The sequence below is a fragment of the Ranitomeya variabilis genome, chromosome 8, assembly GCF_051348905.1.
Source record: "Ranitomeya variabilis isolate aRanVar5 chromosome 8, aRanVar5.hap1, whole genome shotgun sequence".
Lineage (NCBI taxonomy): Eukaryota > Metazoa > Chordata > Amphibia > Anura > Dendrobatidae > Ranitomeya > Ranitomeya variabilis.
This window is the reverse complement of record NC_135239.1, coordinates 19,513,842-19,531,336: the sequence shown is the minus strand read 5'-3', so window position 1 is coordinate 19,531,336 and position 17,495 is coordinate 19,513,842. Positions and strand designations below refer to the sequence as shown.

The 17,495-nt window shown below is 45.5% G+C and overlaps 1 protein-coding gene across 11 annotated transcripts in view; it reads right to left on the bottom strand.

The window, feature by feature from the left end:
• DOCK7 (dedicator of cytokinesis 7) overlaps positions 1-16,135 on the bottom strand; it is a 101,493-nt gene extending 85,358 nt beyond the window's left edge. For 5 of the 11 annotated variants that reach the window (XM_077278855.1, XM_077278845.1, XM_077278846.1 and 2 more), the window contains exons 1-7: positions 15,875-16,135; positions 5,337-5,433; positions 5,058-5,233; positions 4,910-4,978; positions 4,621-4,750; positions 3,244-3,456; positions 2,642-2,727 (exon numbers count right to left, since the gene is read on the bottom strand). In XM_077278855.1, the coding sequence (XP_077134970.1) occupies positions 2,642-2,727; positions 3,244-3,456; positions 4,621-4,750; positions 4,910-4,978; positions 5,058-5,233; positions 5,337-5,433; positions 15,875-15,912 (809 nt within the window). In that variant the 5' untranslated portion in view covers positions 15,913-16,135. The remainder of the gene's footprint in view (positions 1-2,641; positions 2,728-3,243; positions 3,457-4,620; positions 4,751-4,909; positions 4,979-5,057; positions 5,234-5,336; positions 5,434-15,874) is intronic. The other 6 variants (XM_077278847.1, XM_077278850.1, XM_077278852.1 and 3 more) reach the window with 2 other exon arrangements.
• Positions 16,136-17,495: the final 1,360 nt, after the last annotated feature.

Below are 17,495 nucleotides of genomic sequence, written 5' to 3'. Positions count from 1 at the left end.
AAAGATAAGAAGTGAGAGACGATCGGCGACAGTGACGACCCTGTGATGAGACCCCACAATGTGCCATCTCTGCACTATGCACACTGGTGAGAACGGGGGCCGCACTGCATACAATGTCCAGGAGATTCCCAAAAAAGAGGGAAAATACCCGGACCCATAAAAAAACTTGGCTGGATCATATTACCTGTGTATACATTAGTGGTTCAGTGGCGGCAGGAGGGGCCGGGATTTGTGCCCTGTATCTTCATAGTTACTACACCCATCACTTATGCCCCCACAGTCTCAGCGCCTCCCAAATCCCGGCATTAGGAGACGCCCCAACAAGCCATGCCCTCCAGCCTTAGGGGGGACCTCCACCGCTCCCTCTGGCCTCACATGGGAACTGCTGACGCTCCCCCATCCCCTGTGGCCTTGGGGGGGGGGCACTGCTGACACTCACCAATCTCCTCCGGCTTTAGGGGGGCACTGCCGACACTCCCTCATCCCCCCGGGCTTTAGGGGGCACTGCCGAAGCCCCCCCCATCCTCTTCGGACTTAGGGGGGCATAGCCAATGCTCCCACATACCCTACGGCCTTAGGGGTGCACTTTTGATGCTCCCCCCATCAACTCCGGCAATAGGGGGGTACTGCCAGCGTTTGCCCTTTCCCTCTGGCCTTAGGGGGCACTGCTGACGCTCCCCCATCCTCTCGGACCTTAGGGGGCACAAGGGAGGGAAAATGGCTAATTGGGCACGATTTGGCCATTTTCAGATGGGGTGTACTCACTTTTGTTGCCAGTGGTTTACACATTAATGGCTGTGTTGAGTTATTTAGAGGGCACCAAATTTACTGTTATACAAGCTGCACCCCGGCTACTGTACATTGTATCACAGGGTCAGATCTTCAGTGTTGTCCCATGAAAAGAGGATAAAAGATATTTACAAAAATGTCAGGGGTGTACTCACATCTCTGATATACTATCTGTATACAATAACCACATATTTACAAAAATGTCAGGGGTGTACTCACATCTCTGATATACTGTCTGTATACAATAACCAAATATTTACAAAAATGTCAGGGGTGTACTCACATCTCTGATATACTATCTGTATACAATAACCACATATTTACAAAAATGTCAGGGGTGTACTCACATCTCTGATATACTGTCTGTATACAATAACCAAATATTTACAAAAATGTCAGGGGTGTACTCACATCTCTGATATACTGTCTGTATACTATAACCACATATTTACAAAAATGTCAGGGGTGTAGTCACATCTCTGATATACTGTCTGTATACAATAACCACATATTTACAAAAATGTCAGGGGTGTAGTCACATCTCTGATATACTGTCTGTATACAATAACCAAATATTTACAAAAATGTCAGGGGTGTACTCACATCTCTGATATACTGTCTGTATACAATAACCAAATATTTACAAAAATGTCAGGGGTGTACTCACATCTCTGATATACTGTCTGTATACTATAACCAACCCCTGTATAATCCAGGATACTAGTCTGGCTCCCTCTAGTGGCCACTTACATGCACTGCATGGTTGGGGGGAGTGATTGCCCCTAATATTACGGCATATAACCTGAATCTAACGTCTCTGCGCTCTCCTGCAGCGGTGCAAGCGTCCTACCACCCTCACCTGAGGATAATAGGTAGAATTTCCCTTTATCATCTGCATATTCCGATTCATAAAGCCAGGAGCTCATAAATTAGAAGATTCATTTGCACCTACTATGTGGTTGATACATGACAAAGTGAGGTGGTCTTCCGCAGCCGCACGTCACCTCCTGTATACCTATAATGCAGCTGTCGGAGGAACGACCCGCAGCCACTGATGCAGATTAGGACTAATAAAATGGGAAGACATTATTATTAATGAGGGAAGGAAATTTCTATCAGAAATCGTGTCCCCGGGCAAGAACGCCGCTGAGGCCGACATCCCCGCTGCCTCGTAAAATGCGAGCGAGACGAGACTCGGGCCGGGCGCCTTCGTAATGTTATGCATATAAGCGGGGGGATAACGAAAGACCCCAACACTCATTAACACGCGAAGATTTACAATAAATAGCAAGAAATCTTATAAAGTCATGGCCTTCGATGCATCATGTCCCAAGACCCTTTAATCCTTTAAAGGTGTATTCCAGTCTAGAGAAGCCATTACCAACCCCGGTGATAACTGGGACGGCGGGAGCGCCTGTTCTCCTCCAGTCCCAAGACTTCCACCAGGAGTTGTATGGGGCGTCAGGACATTGGCGCCCGATTCAACTCCTCCTGGTCAAAGTCTTTCAGACCCAGTAGCTCGTTGATGACTGTTCAGAGTCAGACCCAACCAATGCTGAAATAAGAAGGCACGTGCTCCCTCCGCTCTCCCCCGGTCATAAAATTTTGAGACTGCAAATATGTGAGTGGCTCCTATGCAGATCTATGTGTCTCCATGGAAACAGACTACTAACAAACCCTGCGTAGTCAGGTCTTGCTGTCACACTCCTATGTCACCTGCTTCTTGCTCATATACATTTTTCCAGGTAAGCAAGAAGCAGCGGATATTTAATATAAAGCTCAATAACTCGGACATGTGCGGCCTCACCCCAAATCTCTGCGATCTAACGTACACGTCAGAAGCTGATCTTACTTGAGGGTCAAGCATTTCACTAGCAGCCGCTGCCCAAAATGTTCTTTGGGAACTTCGGGCACGATGAGGCGCTCGATGGGTTCATCCTGCGGATAAAGCAAAAATATGGATGACGTAAAAACGACAGAAGGTCCAGCGCCGCCTCTCCTCCGCTGCTTCCGGCGTCTACAGCGCTGCAGCCAATCAGAGGCTGCTTCCGTTAACTGAAGCAGAACCCACTGATTAGCTGCAGCGCTGTCAATGCAACATCCGGAACCAAAAAAATGAAGAAAATACCGGAAAAGGGAACTGTTATGTTTTTGTTGTTTTTTTTGAAACATGAAAAATAAGCGTCATTGTAACATTTTTCTTTTTATTAAATTATTAAAAGAGTAAACTAATATTTTTTAGGACTGGTGCACTTGGCACAGAGTCAGCATGGAAAGCCGCAATGGAAAGCGGCAGAGGCTCTGGGTGCTGCCATGGGGGCCAATGCTGAATGTCTGGAGGGAAACCTGTCGACACCTCCATACATACAGCGTGGCAAGCCATAGGGCCCCCTGGGCAGGGTACGGGCCCCATACACACAGCGCAGTTTCCCCCAGATATATCTGTGGCCCCACCTCGTCCTGAGCCGGGTGTAGGGCGAAGACCTCTTTGTGCCGGTTGGACTTCCTTTGGTGTTCGTTCTGGTGGTCTATCTCCTCGTTTGGGGTCCGGTCCAGGAGGTTAGAAAGCAGAGCGTCCGGCAGGGAGTTCTTCAGGTCAAAAATGCTGCAAGCCCAACTCCCCCGAGGCGTGTCGTCAATGGACATGGAGCGTCTCTTCAGATCATCCTGCGGGGAGGAAGGGAAGCAGAAGGAACAAACACTCAGCTCTGCAGACACCGAACATGAAGGATCAGACTCTGCACTAATCACCTCCCTGGGGAACAAATGTTCACAAGACAAGATCTTTCCTTCCAGAAGAAAAATGTTAACGAGACCTAGAAATGGAAAGAAATATCTACCCGCATTCACAGCAGGACATTCCTCGGAAAGCACAGCATTAACTTTCCTTAAAGGGGTTGTCGATCGATTTAACTGCATGTGTTTGGGACCTAAAAATTAATTTTGTAATTTTTTTTTTTTTATTAAAAATGTTACACTGTTTTACTTTTACAGGCTCTTTGTTTCACTGCACATTCAATGCTTCATGTTATGGAGGGGTGACGAGCACAGGAGACTGACAGCAGCATCTAAGTGGTTAACAGCAGCGATCAGAGCTCACTCCAGTCCCTGCTGTTAGGGGCAGATATGGCCGTATCCTGCAACCGGCGCCTTCCCTGACAGACGCTGGGTAATAAGAACATACAGGTACATTACACGTTGGAGCCTTCACAAGGCAGAATTATTGCATTCACTTTACCAACTTTCATTTTCAATCAAACTTTTTTTTTTTCCATCTTGAGAACTTCTAGAATTGTTTTCTTTAACTGACTTATCTGCTAATATTTTTGTTTTTGTACCAAATTCCTCAAAAAGGGGTTAATGAATGTTGCCCAAAATAAAAAGCCTTTTTTTTCTATATAAAGAAAAGTCATGAAATACTTTCAACTACATAAAAAAAAAAAAGTTTTTAGAAACTTTTTCCTGGTAAGGACTAAAGTGAGAGGCGCCAAAAAAAAGCAAAAGTTCAAAAGTTAAAATGAAAAATGGAAAAAAAAAAATTAAAAAAGTGTTGCAAAACTTCGAGAGAGTAAGAGGTAAATGTGAAAGTCTCAATTAAAGGGAAAATTAATTCATCATTGTTGTTTCTACACTTTTCTGGACTAAGGGCCTATTTTATAAAAAAAATAAATAAATAAAAGTAAAGTAAAAATAAAGTAGTAGTTATATAAACTGAGGTTCAATATTTTGGGTAGTGTGGCTCACACCTATATTAGTTTATAAAGTTTTCTAAAGTTTAGTAAAGTTTGTGGCTGTAGCAAAGAAAAACAAAGAAACCTGACAACTCCGCACCTGTTCATCCTGGTAACTGCTGCTCTCCGGGGCGTCATCCGACTCGAAGACCTGCTTGGGAAGCCCCCTCTGTCTCTCCTTCTGCTTGTCTAAGGTGTTGGGGTTGAAGCCTGTGCCCAGCTTGTGGTATCTGTCACACACAAAGATGTCTCATCAGAGGCTCAATTTCCTACTGTCTCTCTCCCCCATGCTTTACACTGTAGCTCTGCTTCACATCAGCTGCTGTTTTAGAAAGCATAACCCAAGTGCTGGGCTGTCTTGTGCAATGGGGAGGATCATCATCACTCACTTCCTATTGACGAGGGCCCAGTCCTCGGTGTAGCTCCGTATACAATCCTTCACGTGCGAGTCCATGTCACTTTAAGAAAAAAAAAATTCACTTATGGCCGATCGATCAGTCAATTGATCAGTGGTCAATCAGTAAAAACAAGAATTACCTCTCCTCCGGCACGGACGATGCCACCGTCCGGCATTCCCTCGGCGTATAGATGACCTCCACGTCATCGGTAGGAAACTCATACAGATCTCTTAAAGGGCCGGAGTCTGCCACCATAGGATGACTGGTGAGATATTCTTCAAAATCCACAGGGTCGACCACTTCGGTAAGAGGGATCTGAATGGTAAGTAGGAGAAAAAACCCCAAAAAACGACAGGAAAGTTATACCTCGCAGCGACCAGAGAGCGTCGTGACACCAGAGAGCAAACGCTGAACTCACCGAGGCATGGTGCGATCCCCCGATGCTCAGGTTCTTGTGGAGCTGCGGGGAGCCGTACTGACCTGAGATTTGTTTGCGGACCTCTGCGGCCACAGTCCTGGAAAAATAATAAATAATATTAAAGGCCGCCGACATCGAGGAAGTTATTTTTACTGAAATAAATGTACCGTATTTTGGGATAAAAATAATTTTTGCCATAATTTTCCTAAAAATTTACGACGGTTTCGGTTTCTACAGCCTCTATGTATAATCGTGCATAGCAGATGATCAGAGAGCTCGTCTGACATTGGGACCCTCATCGCTCTCCTCCTGATCCATCTTCTCACTCTATTATGATGTGGTTATACATCAGCTTAGATCATTCAAAAGAAGAGAGATAAAGGCTCGCAGATCTCAGCGAGCTCGCTGATGGATTCACAGTTCACTCATTCTGCGACAGAGGATGTAGAACACAAAAAGTGCAACATTTTTTCTTAAACCCTATTGTAAAAAATGTTTTTAAGTAAAAAATACAGGCATTTAAGAAAAAAAAAAAAAAGCCGACAAAGACTTTTTTTTTTGCAGTTTTGATTGACAGTTTCAAAAGTTGGACATTGGAAAAAGTTGGGACACAAATATTGGGAGAATTCAATGATTCCAAGGGGACAACCTGATCGTCTAATGTGTATAGTCTCCCTGTTGGAAGAAAAAAAAAAGGGATCAGGCAGCTAGATATCAATATGCCCAATCCTTTTGCTCTCAGATGTGTCAGATTCCTCTAGATAGCATACATGGATGCTCGGCTGAGTTGAGTGTGCACGTGTATGAAGAGATATCATGGAGGATTTTTTCTAAATTTATCCGTAAGGAATGGAAGCCATGACAAAAGGTGCGAACAAAGAGCGTACTGGCCCTTTAAGAGTCTCTACTCTTACACCAAGCAATTACCTCCAATCTAAATCTCAGTGTCGGATATTTATGCATTAACAGATTAATATTAATAGCGACTTTCTGAAATTCATAAAAAGTGCAGACAGAACGGCAGAACATGCCCACCGGCCATCCGGGCTCCGCGTGCAAAATATCTCTGCAGCCGCTGCAAAAAAAAAAAAGTCAATAGATCATTGTGCGGCGGTGACTGATGGAATTCGGCTGCCGGCAACGACGATTTACAAAAAAATATTAAAATATAAAAAAGAAAAACGGCGTCTGATAGAAAAAGGAAGGCGATAACACAAAATGATGAGGTCAGAATGGATCCACTTAAAGAGGCAGTACAGCAATAAATGCGAGGATCTCCCGATGTTGTGACCTAGTTAGGAGAGGTCATACCGGATCATGGGAACTAGAAGACTAACCCTGCAAAAGGTGATCTGACGATTCACCGTGGATCCTACAAAAGTGATAGGATGAGCAGCTCTAAAGAACATGGAAGATCACTGATCGTAGGGGGCTTGGTCCCATATAGGTGGTCCGACGACTAGATCTGTACCTAATCTATGGGCATTATACAGCTGCCTCAGTACCGTACTGTCTGCCCCTCATCTTACGTCAGTTATGGGGGAGACTTTAAGGCTATGGATACTTGTGCTGTAAAACTACCATTCTGCTGTTGTAGAGTCTGTGCAGCATCTTCACCTAGCTGGCTGTCCTGCTGCTTCCGACACAGATACGACAGCTCACTGCTCCTCCTGACCACTGGATTTCCTCCTTTTTCTCTTAGTGTTAGAGATAGCAGCAGTGAGGGAAAAGATGTTGTATGCAGGCAGGTTTGCCAACTATCTACAATTCCCGAATAATCCATTACAAAAAATAATGCACAGTAAATGCTATTACTACTGATGTCTTCATATCAGAAATCTAAGATTTATACATAAATCACCTATATTCCTAATGATATATTATGTTTTTCCAACGTTTTTGCAAAAAATGTTGTCTTGTTGGATAAACGGCCCATAATAAAAAAAAAAAAAAATGAAGCTGGTAATCTCATGCACAGATCAGAGTGTGGAGAGGGGGGAAAGCATCTGAGCTTTTAGAAAGGGTAGCTCACACAGGCTGCCGATAGGGAGGAGAGTGCCCAAAACAGATCTGAAAGTCGAGGTGGTGGCGATCACACAGCTTGTGTATGTGTGGAAAGAGAATATTGATGGCAGACTGAGGTGGGGGATCCTTTAAGAGCTGTACAAGGGGAAATCAGTCCAGGAATGAAGCTGTGCTGATACATGAGCGCTAGTAAAGGCAGCAATGTCCAGGACCTTAATTACATCCCAGTGCGAAACTCCTGACTCTATGTAGCATATGTACAGATGCAGCAAAGAGGACATTAGACAGACGTACTGAGCAATGAAGATGTGAATCCAGCTCCAGGGTGAGATAAACACTTACTAGAAAGCAGCAGTTATGTCCCTCTGCTTCTCACCCTTTAATAAGCAGCTGTAATCTGATCCCTCAGTGAGCTGGCAGGATTTTTGGATTTTAGCTGTTTCCCCAGAGTGAAAGGTAGTTTCAGGAATCAAAAGAATAAAACGTAGCACAGAAAGTGGAGAAAAAAAAGCAGATTTCTCTGATAAGATACATTACATAGTTTCTTACATTTGCTTGCTATGACTGATGTATGCGCAGCTTCTAGAAGCAGTGACCAACCAGCACACCTAAAAGTAGATTTTCCATGGTAAAGGAGTTGGTGACGGAGAATTACATGCAGTCCTATGCAAGCCCACAGGCCGCTCTGCTCTGCATATGTAAATCGTGGATATGCTGCACAGGTTTTGGACTCAGTAGACAGGATATATATTTGGAATTAAAAAAACTCCACGTATTCTGACTCATCGCTCACAAAGTGAAAGAAGAAGTGCAAAGCTTAAAGGGGGTTTCCAAAATCAGAAAAATTATTTCATGCAATTTCCCGCAGTACATGAATGGCGCATGTCATGTGTGGGCAGGTAAGGCGGGCTCAAGAGCTGAGCCTGCACCATACAAGGCTGCTGTGAGAAGCAAGAAGCCCGACCGCTCGCTTCCTCTTTCAGCAGGGATCATCATGGATTGTCTGCAGCGCCTACCGATTGTCTGCAGCGAAGACATTTTAACTCGGAGGAGACAGCCAGGAGCGCTGATGGAACGTCAATGGTGAATGGCTGCATTAGTCACGGGATATAAGCAAGAAGACAGAAGGGGGACAAGGGAAGTGACGCAAAAGAATGCTTGGGGTTCGGACAGTGGGTATCGGTCTTTTTTTTTTATTTTAATTTTAAGACAAATAAAAACTTCATTAATTTTTAACATGAAAAAGAAAGAACGATCGGATCAGTCCCTGTAGGATTTATACAAGGGTCTGTTTATCTTTCAAGGATGTAAAAAAAAAAAAAAACTGTGGAAGCTATAAAAATAAAATAAAAATCATGTTAGAGAATTTTCACCCAAAAAGAAACACACACCTATATATATATATATACAGGTCCTTCTCAAAAAATTAGCATATAGTGTTAAATTTCATTATTTACCATAATGTAATGATTACAATTAAACTTTCATATATTATAGATTCATTATCCACCAACTGAAATTTGTCAGGTCTTTTATTGTTTTAATACTGATGATTTTGGCATACAACTCCTGATAACCCAAAAAACCTGTCTCAATAAATTAGCATATTTCACCCGTCCAATCAAATAAAAGTGTTTTTTAATAACAAACAAAAAAACCATCAAATAATAATGTTCAGTTATGCACTCAATACTTGGTCGGGAATCCTTTGGCAGAAATGACTGCTTCAATGCGGCGTGGCATGGAGGCAATCAGCCTGTGACACTGCTGAGATGTTATGGAGGCCCAGGATGCTTCAATAGCGGCCTTAAGCTCATCCAGAGTGTTGGGTCTTGCGTCTCTCAACTTTCTCTTCACAATATCCCACAGATTCTCTATGGGGTTCAGGTCAGGAGAGTTGGCAGGCCAATTGAGCACAGTAATACCATGGTCAGTAAACCATTTACCAGTGGTTTTGGCACTGTGAGCAGGTGCCAGGTCGTGCTGAAAAATGAAATCTGAAGTGCTCCAAAATCTCCTGATAGCTAGCTGCATTGACCCTGCCCTTGATGAAACACAGTGGACCAACACCAGCAGCTGACATGGCACCCCACACCATCACTGACTGTGGGTACTTCACACTGGACTTCAGGCATTTTGGCATTTCCTTCTCCCCAGTCTTCCTCCAGACTCTGGCACCTTGATTTCCGAATGACATGCAAAATTTGCTTTCATCAGAAAAAAGTACTTGGGACCACTTAGCAACAGTCCAGTGCTGCTTCTCTGTAGCCCAGGTCAGGCGCTTCTGCCGCTGTTTATGGTTCAAAAGTGGCTTTACCTGGGGAATGCGGCACCTGTAGCCCATTTCCTGCACACGCCTGTGCACGGTGGCTCTGGATGTTTCCACACCAGACTCAGTCCACTGCTTCCTCAGGTTCCCCAAGGTCTGGAATCGGTCCTTCTCCACAATCTTCCTCAGGGTCCGGTCACCTCTTCTCGTTGTACAGCGTTTTCTGCCACATTGTTTCCTTCCAACAGACTTACCATTGAGGTGCCTTGATACAGCACTCTGGGAACAGCCTATTTGTTGAGAAATTTCTTTCTGGGTCTTACCCTCTTGCTTGAGGGTGTCAATGATGGCCTTCTTGACATCTGTCAGGTCGCTAGTCTTACCCATGATGGGGGTTTTGAGTAATGAACCAGGCAGGGAGTTTTTAAAAGCCTCAGGTATCTTTTGCATGTGTTTAGAGTTAATTAGTTGATTCAGAAGATTAGGGTAATAGGTCGTTTAGAGAACCTTTTCTTGATATGCTAATTTATTGAGACAGGTTTTTTGGGTTATCAGGAGTTGTATGCCAAAATCATCAGTATTAAAACAATAAAAGACCTGACAAATTTCAGTTGGTGGATAATGAATCTATAATATATGAAAGTTTAATTGTAATCATTACATTATGGTAAATAATGAAATTTAACACTATATGCTAATTTTTTGAGAAGGACCTGTATATATATATATATATATATATATATATATATATATATATATATATATATTTTATTTATATATATATATATTTTATTTATATATATATATATTTTATTTATATATATATATATATATATATATATATATATATATATATATATATATATATATATATATATATATATAAACTTCTCCTATATTGGGAAGGACTGGTTCTCCGTAACGAGACCAGTAAAGTCCGCAGTCGTACAGGCAACGACCATGGGAGACAGTTATGTAAACTGATTGTCACAGAACAAAGGAAGCAAGAACCGCGGAGGAGCAGCGGACCCCTACAAGTCCGTGTCAAACCCTTTAATCAGCCTTGTTCTGTAGGCTCTGATTCCTGGTAAAATGAAATGGAGGCTTTATCTGAAATGGGGCTGGAAGCTTTTTTGGAGCAATTTTACACCAAACGTCTCCCCAGAAATCCCAGTGTATACACGGCCTCAGAGATCGGAGCAGAGAAGCAGAAACCTTAAAATAACAGTATGCTACATTGTATCAAATCTCAACTAGGAAAAAGTATCAGAAAAACATTCTATGAAAGTATCTAGAAAATGTCAGCAACTGAGAACTCGAAAAGAAAATACTGAATCTGCGAAGTCCAATAATAATGGTATCAGAATACAAAATAATCTGGGGCACAAACGAGACGCCGTTACGCCCGACTGACCGATCGTTTCCGCCCCATCAGCACTTATTACTACAAGAACAATGGAGGTGGCAGCTTTACAAGGATTGTTGTTCTCCATCACATCGCTAGATCCAGAGGTGCAGGGGGGCCGCCGGTCACAGGGAGCCCCCAATGCACGGCATCTGCTGAGAGAGATCCAGGGCCGCACATTCCCTATACTGGGGTCTGACCAAACGTTACCCCAAAATATAACCAGAGAACGGCGGAAAGAACTAACAGCGAGGCGAGGCCTAATGGGGCGGACATCACAGAAATCACTAAAACCGTGTGAGAGGCCAAAGATATTTCCTCCATCCTGCCGGACGCTATGAGTAATGAGCAAGGAATGACGGAGGCAACACATCACCTAATAGTCAGCAGAGGAGGAAATGTGCAATCATCTGTAATACAGGAGCCACAGCACAATACTCCAGAGCTGCACTCACTATTCTGCTGGTGCAGTCACTGTGTACATACAGTACATTACTGATCCTAAGTTACACCCTATATTATACCCCAGAGCTGCACTCACTATTCTGCTGGTGCAGTCACTGTGTACATATATTACATTACTGATCCTGAGTTAGATCCTGTATTATACTCCAGAGCTGCACTCACTATTCTGATGGTGCAGTCACTGTGTACATACATTACTGATCCTAAGTTACATCCAGTATTATACTCCAGAGCTGCACTCACTATTCTGCTGGTGCAGTCACTGTGTACATATATTACATTACTGATCCTGAGTTACATCCTGTATTATACTCCAGAGCTGCACTCACTATTCTGCTGGTGCAGTCACTGTGTACATACATTACAGATAGATGGGTGGGATGAGGGGTAAATTAGAGGTTTTAGTCTCCCCTCCTCAGCATGCTCTGGCTGATATCAGAGAACAATAGAGCGCTGTGGTTGGAGTCTTTGTCGTCTTCTGATTATTAGATTTTTCGCCTCTTATGTACTTGTTACTCGGATTTTACAAGAATGAAAACTGAAGATGACAGAAAACGACCCTCAATCTCTCCGCAGCTCCCGCCTCCCCCAATAATCAGCCGTGCATAGGTAACACTGATGGGACACAAGACTCGGGGGTAATGGGGGTCCGGGCTGATTACTGGGGGGCGGAATTCTAGGAATAGAAGATTTTAGGACGGAGGCACCTGATGTTGTGGGGTGTTGGATTATTTGGGAGCAGGTACCAAAGGTGACTATGGGCGGGGGTGAGCCCAGATCCATGGCTGATTATTAGGATGGAGTGGGGTGATATATCGGGGTGAGGTATAATTTGGGTTGATATATCGGGGTGAGGTATAATTCGGGGTGATATATCGGGGTGAGGTATAATTCGGGGTGAGGTATAATTCGGGGTGAGGTATAATTCGGGGATGATGTATAGTTTGGGGTGATATAGCGGGGTGAGGTATAATTTGGGGTGATATAGCGGGGTGAGGTATAATTTGGGGTGATATACCGGGTGAGGTATAATTCGGGGTGAGGTATAATTTGGGGTGAGGTATAATTCGGGGTGAGGTATAATTTGGGGTGATATATCGGGGTGAGGTATAATTCGGGGTGATATACCGGAGTGAGGTATAATTTGGGGTGATATATCGGGGTGAGGTATAATTCGGGGTGATATATCGGGGTGAGGTATAATTCGGGGTGATATATCGGGGTGAGGTATAATTCGGGGTGATATACCGGAGTGAGGTATAATTTGGGGTGATATATCGGGGTGAGGTATAATTCGGGGTGATATACCGGAGTGAGGTATAATTTGGGGTGATATAGCGGGGTGAGGTATAATTTGGGGTGATATATCGGGGTGAGGTATAATTCGGGGTGATATACCGGGGTGAGGTATAATTCGGGGTGATATACCGGGGTGAGGTATAATTTGGGGTGAGGTATAATTCGGGGTGATATATCGGAGTGAGGTATAATTTGGGGTGATATAGCGCCGTGAGGTATAATTTGGGGTGATATATCGGGGTGAGGTATAATTCGGGGTGATATATCGGGGTGAGGTATAATTCGGGGTGATATATCGGGGTGAGGTATAATTTGGGGTGATATAGCGGGGTGAGGTATAATTTGGGTTGATATATCGGGGTGAGGTATAATTCGGGGTGATATATCGGGGTGAGGTATAATTCAGGGTGAGGTATAATTCGGGGTGAGGTATAATTCGGGGTGAGGTATAATTCGGGGTGAGGTATAATTCGGGGATGATGTATAGTTTGGGGTGATATAGCGGGGTGAGGTATAATTTGGGGTGATATAGCGGGGTGAGGTATAATTTGGGGTGATATACCGGGTGAGGTATAATTCGGGGTGAGGTATAATTCGGGGTGATATATCGGGGTGAGGTATAATTCGGGGTGATATACCGGAGTGAGGTATAATTTGGGGTGATATAGCGGGGTGAGGTATAATTTGGGGTGATATATCGGGGTGAGGTATAATTCGGGGTGATATACCGGGGTGAGGTATAATTCGGGGTGATATACCGGGGTGAGGTATAATTTGGGGTGAGGTATAATTCGGGGTGATATATCGGAGTGAGGTATAATTTGGGGTGATATAGCGCCGTGAGGTATAATTTGGGGTGATATATCGGGGTGAGGTATAATTCGGGGTGATATATCGGGGTGAGGTATAATTCGGGGTGATATATCGGGGTGAGGTATAATTTGGGGTGATATAGCGGGGTGAGGTATAATTTGGGTTGATATATCGGGGTGAGGTATAATTCGGGGTGAGGTATAATTCGGGGTGAGGTATAATTCGGGGTGAGGTATAATTCGGGGTGAGGTATAATTCGGGGTGAGGTATAATTCGGGGTGAGGTATAATTCGGGGTGAGGTATAATTCGGGGTGAGGTATAATTCGGGGTGAGGTATAATTCGGGAATGATGTATAGTTTGGGGTGATATAGCGGGGTGAGGTATAATTTGGGGTGATATAGCGGGGTGAGGTATAATTTGGGGTGATATACCGGGTGAGGTATAATTCGGGGTGAGGTATAATTCGGGGTGAGGTATAATTCGGGGTGATATATCGGGGTGAGGTATAATTCGGGGTGAGGTATAATTCGGGTTGATATACCGGAGTGAGGTATAATTTGGGGTGATATAGCGGGGTGAGGTATAATTTGGGGTGATATATCGGGGTGAGGTATAATTCGGGGTGATATACCGGGGTGAGGTATAATTCGGGGTGATATACCGGGGTGAGGTATAATTTGGGGTGAGGTATAATTCGGGGTGATATATCGGAGTGAGGTATAATTTGGGGTGATATAGCGCCGTGAGGTATAATTTGGGGTGATATATCGGGGTGAGGTATAATTCGGGGTGATATATCGGGGTGAGGTATAATTCGGGGTGATATATCGGGGTGAAGTATAATTTGGGGTGATATAGCGGGGTGAGGTATAATTCGGGGTGATATATCGGGGTGAGGTATAATTCGGGGTGAGGTATAATTCGGGGTGAGGTATAATTCGGGGTGAGGTATAATTCGGGGTGATATAGCGGGGTGAGGTATAATTCGGGGTGATATATCGGGGTGAGGTATAATTCGGGGTGATATATCGGGGTGAGGTATAATTCGGGGTGATATACCGGGGTGAGGTATAATTCGGGGTGATATATCGGGGTGAGGTATAATTCGGGGTGATATACCGGGGTGAGGTATAATTCGGGGTGATATACCGGGGTGAGGTATAATTTGGGGTGAGGTATAATTCGGGGTGATATATCGGAGTGAGGTATAATTTGGGGTGATATAGCGCCGTGAGGTATAATTTGGGGTGATATATCGGGGTGAGGTATAATTCGGGGTGATATATCGGGGTGAGGTATAATTCGGGGTGATATATCGGGGTGAAGTATAATTTGGGGTGATATAGCGGGGTGAGGTATAATTCGGGGTGATATAGCGGGGTGAGGTATAATTCGGGGTGAGGTATAATTCGGGGTGAGGTATAATTCGGGGTGAGGTATAATTCGGGGTGAGGTATAATTCGGGGTGAGGTATAATTCGGGGTGATATATCGGGGTGAGGTATAATTCGGGGTGATATATCGGGGTGAGGTATAATTCGGGGTGATATAGCGGGGTGAGGTATAATTCGGGGTGATATATCGGGGTGAGGTATAATTCGGGGTGATATATCGGGGTGAGGTATAATTCGGGTTGGTATAATCCGGGGTGAGGTATAATTTGGGGGATATACCGGGGTGATATACCGGGGTGATATACCGGGGTGATATACCGGGGTGAGGGATAATTCGGGGTGGTATAATCCGGGGTGAGGTATAATCCGGGGTGAGGTATAATCCGGGGTGAGGTATAATTCGGGGTGATATACCGGGGTGAGGTATAATTCGGGTGATATATCGGGGTGAGGTATAATTCGGGTGATATATCGGGGTGAGGTATAATTCGGGGTGAGGTATAATTCGGGGTGAGGTATAATTCGGGGTGAGGTATAATTCGGGGTGAGGTATAATTCGGGGTGAGGTATAATTCGGGGTGAGGTATAATTCGGGGTGAGGTATAATTCGGGGTGATATACCGGGGTGAGGTATAATTCGGGTGATATACCGGGGTGACACTTTGCGGTGAGGGTCTCGGCCGTCACTGGCGGACATTCCGCCCCCTCCTCCCCGCACACAATGCCCCGGGCCCGGTTGTCAGGAGAGCAGGGCTCGGTCGGGCCTGTCAGCCCCGGGGGCGGCCTGTGCCGGAATGGCAGGCTGGGAATCCCCGGTCTCCCGGTCCTGTCAGGCCGGTGGGTTGATGATGGCCGCGGCGCCGGTACCTGCTGATCTTCTGGGCGAAGGCTCTGCGCTCCGCCATTTCCGCCGCAGCCGAAGACTCCACTCCCGGCAGAGGGAAGATCGGGAGCGCTCAGCGCTGGGATGCGGAGTGCGCGCTACTGCGGAGGAATACGGCGGCGGCTGCCGGCTACCGTAATGACCAGAAGGGAAGCGCATACCACATAGCGGACAGAGAGGTAAAAACTGTACCATCCTGATCAGGGAAGAGGGGGAACCTGAGTGTAGAGTGTACCATCCTGATCAGGGAACAGGGGGAGGCTGAGTACAGAGTGTACCATCCTGATCAGGGGAGAGGGGGATCCTGAGTACAGAGTGTGCCATTCTGATCAGGGGAGAGGGGGATCCTGAGTACAGAGTGTACCATCCTGATCAGGGGAGAGGGGGATCCTGAGTACAGAGTGTACCATCCTGATCAGTGGAGAGGGGGATCCTGAGTAGAGAGTGTACCATCCTGATCAGTGGAGAGGGGGATCCTGAGTACAGAGTGCACCATCCTCATCAGGGGAGAGGGGGGGCCTGAATACAGAGTGTATCATCCTGAGCAGGGGAGAGGGGGAGCCTGAATACAGACTGAACATCCTGATCAGGGAAGAGGGGGATCCCCGAGTACAGAGTGTACCATCCTAATCATTGGAAAGGGGGATCCTGAGTACAGAGTATACCATCCTGATCAGTGGAGAGGGGGATCCTCAGTAGAGAGTACCATCCTGATCAAGGAAGAGAGGGATCCCGAGGACAGATTGCACCATCCTGATCAGGGAAGAGGGGGATCCTGAGTACAGAGTGTACCATCCTCATCAGTGGAGAGGGGGATCCTGAGTAGAGAGTGTACCATCCTGATCAGGAAAGAGGGGGAGCCTGAGTACAGAGTGTACCATCCTCATCAGGGAAGAGGGGGATCCTGGAGTACAGACTGAACCATCCTGATTAGGGAAGAGGGGTATCCCCGAGTACAGAGTGTATCATCCTGATCAGGGGAGAGGGGGATCCTGAATACAGAGTGTACCATCCTGATCAGGGAAGAGGGGGATCTTGAGTACAGACTGAACCATCCTGATCTGGGAAGAGGGGGATCTCAGAGTACAGAGTGTACCATCCTGATCAGGGGAGAGGGGGATCCTGAGTACAAACTGAACCATCCTGATCAGGGAAGAGGGGGATCTTGAGTTCAGAGTGTACCATCCTGATCAGGGAAGAGGGGGATCCTGAGTACAGAGTGTACCATCCTGATCAGGAGAGAGGGGGATCTTGAGTACAGAGTGTACCATCATGATCAGTGGAGAGGGGGATCCTGAGTACAGAGTGTACCATCCTCATCAGGGGAGCCTGAGTATAGAGTGTACCATCCTGATCAGGGAAGAGGGGGATCCTGAGTACAGAGTGTACCATCCTCATCAGGGGAGCCTGAGTATAGAGTGTACCATCCTGATCAGGGAAGAGGGGGATCCTGAGGACAGAGTGTACCATCCTGAGCAGGGGAGAGGGGGAGCCTGAATACAGAGTGTATCATCCTGAGCAGGGGAGAGGGGGAGCCTGAATACAGAGTGTATCATCCTGAGCAGGGGAGAGGGGGAGCCTGAATACAGAGTGTATCATCCTGAT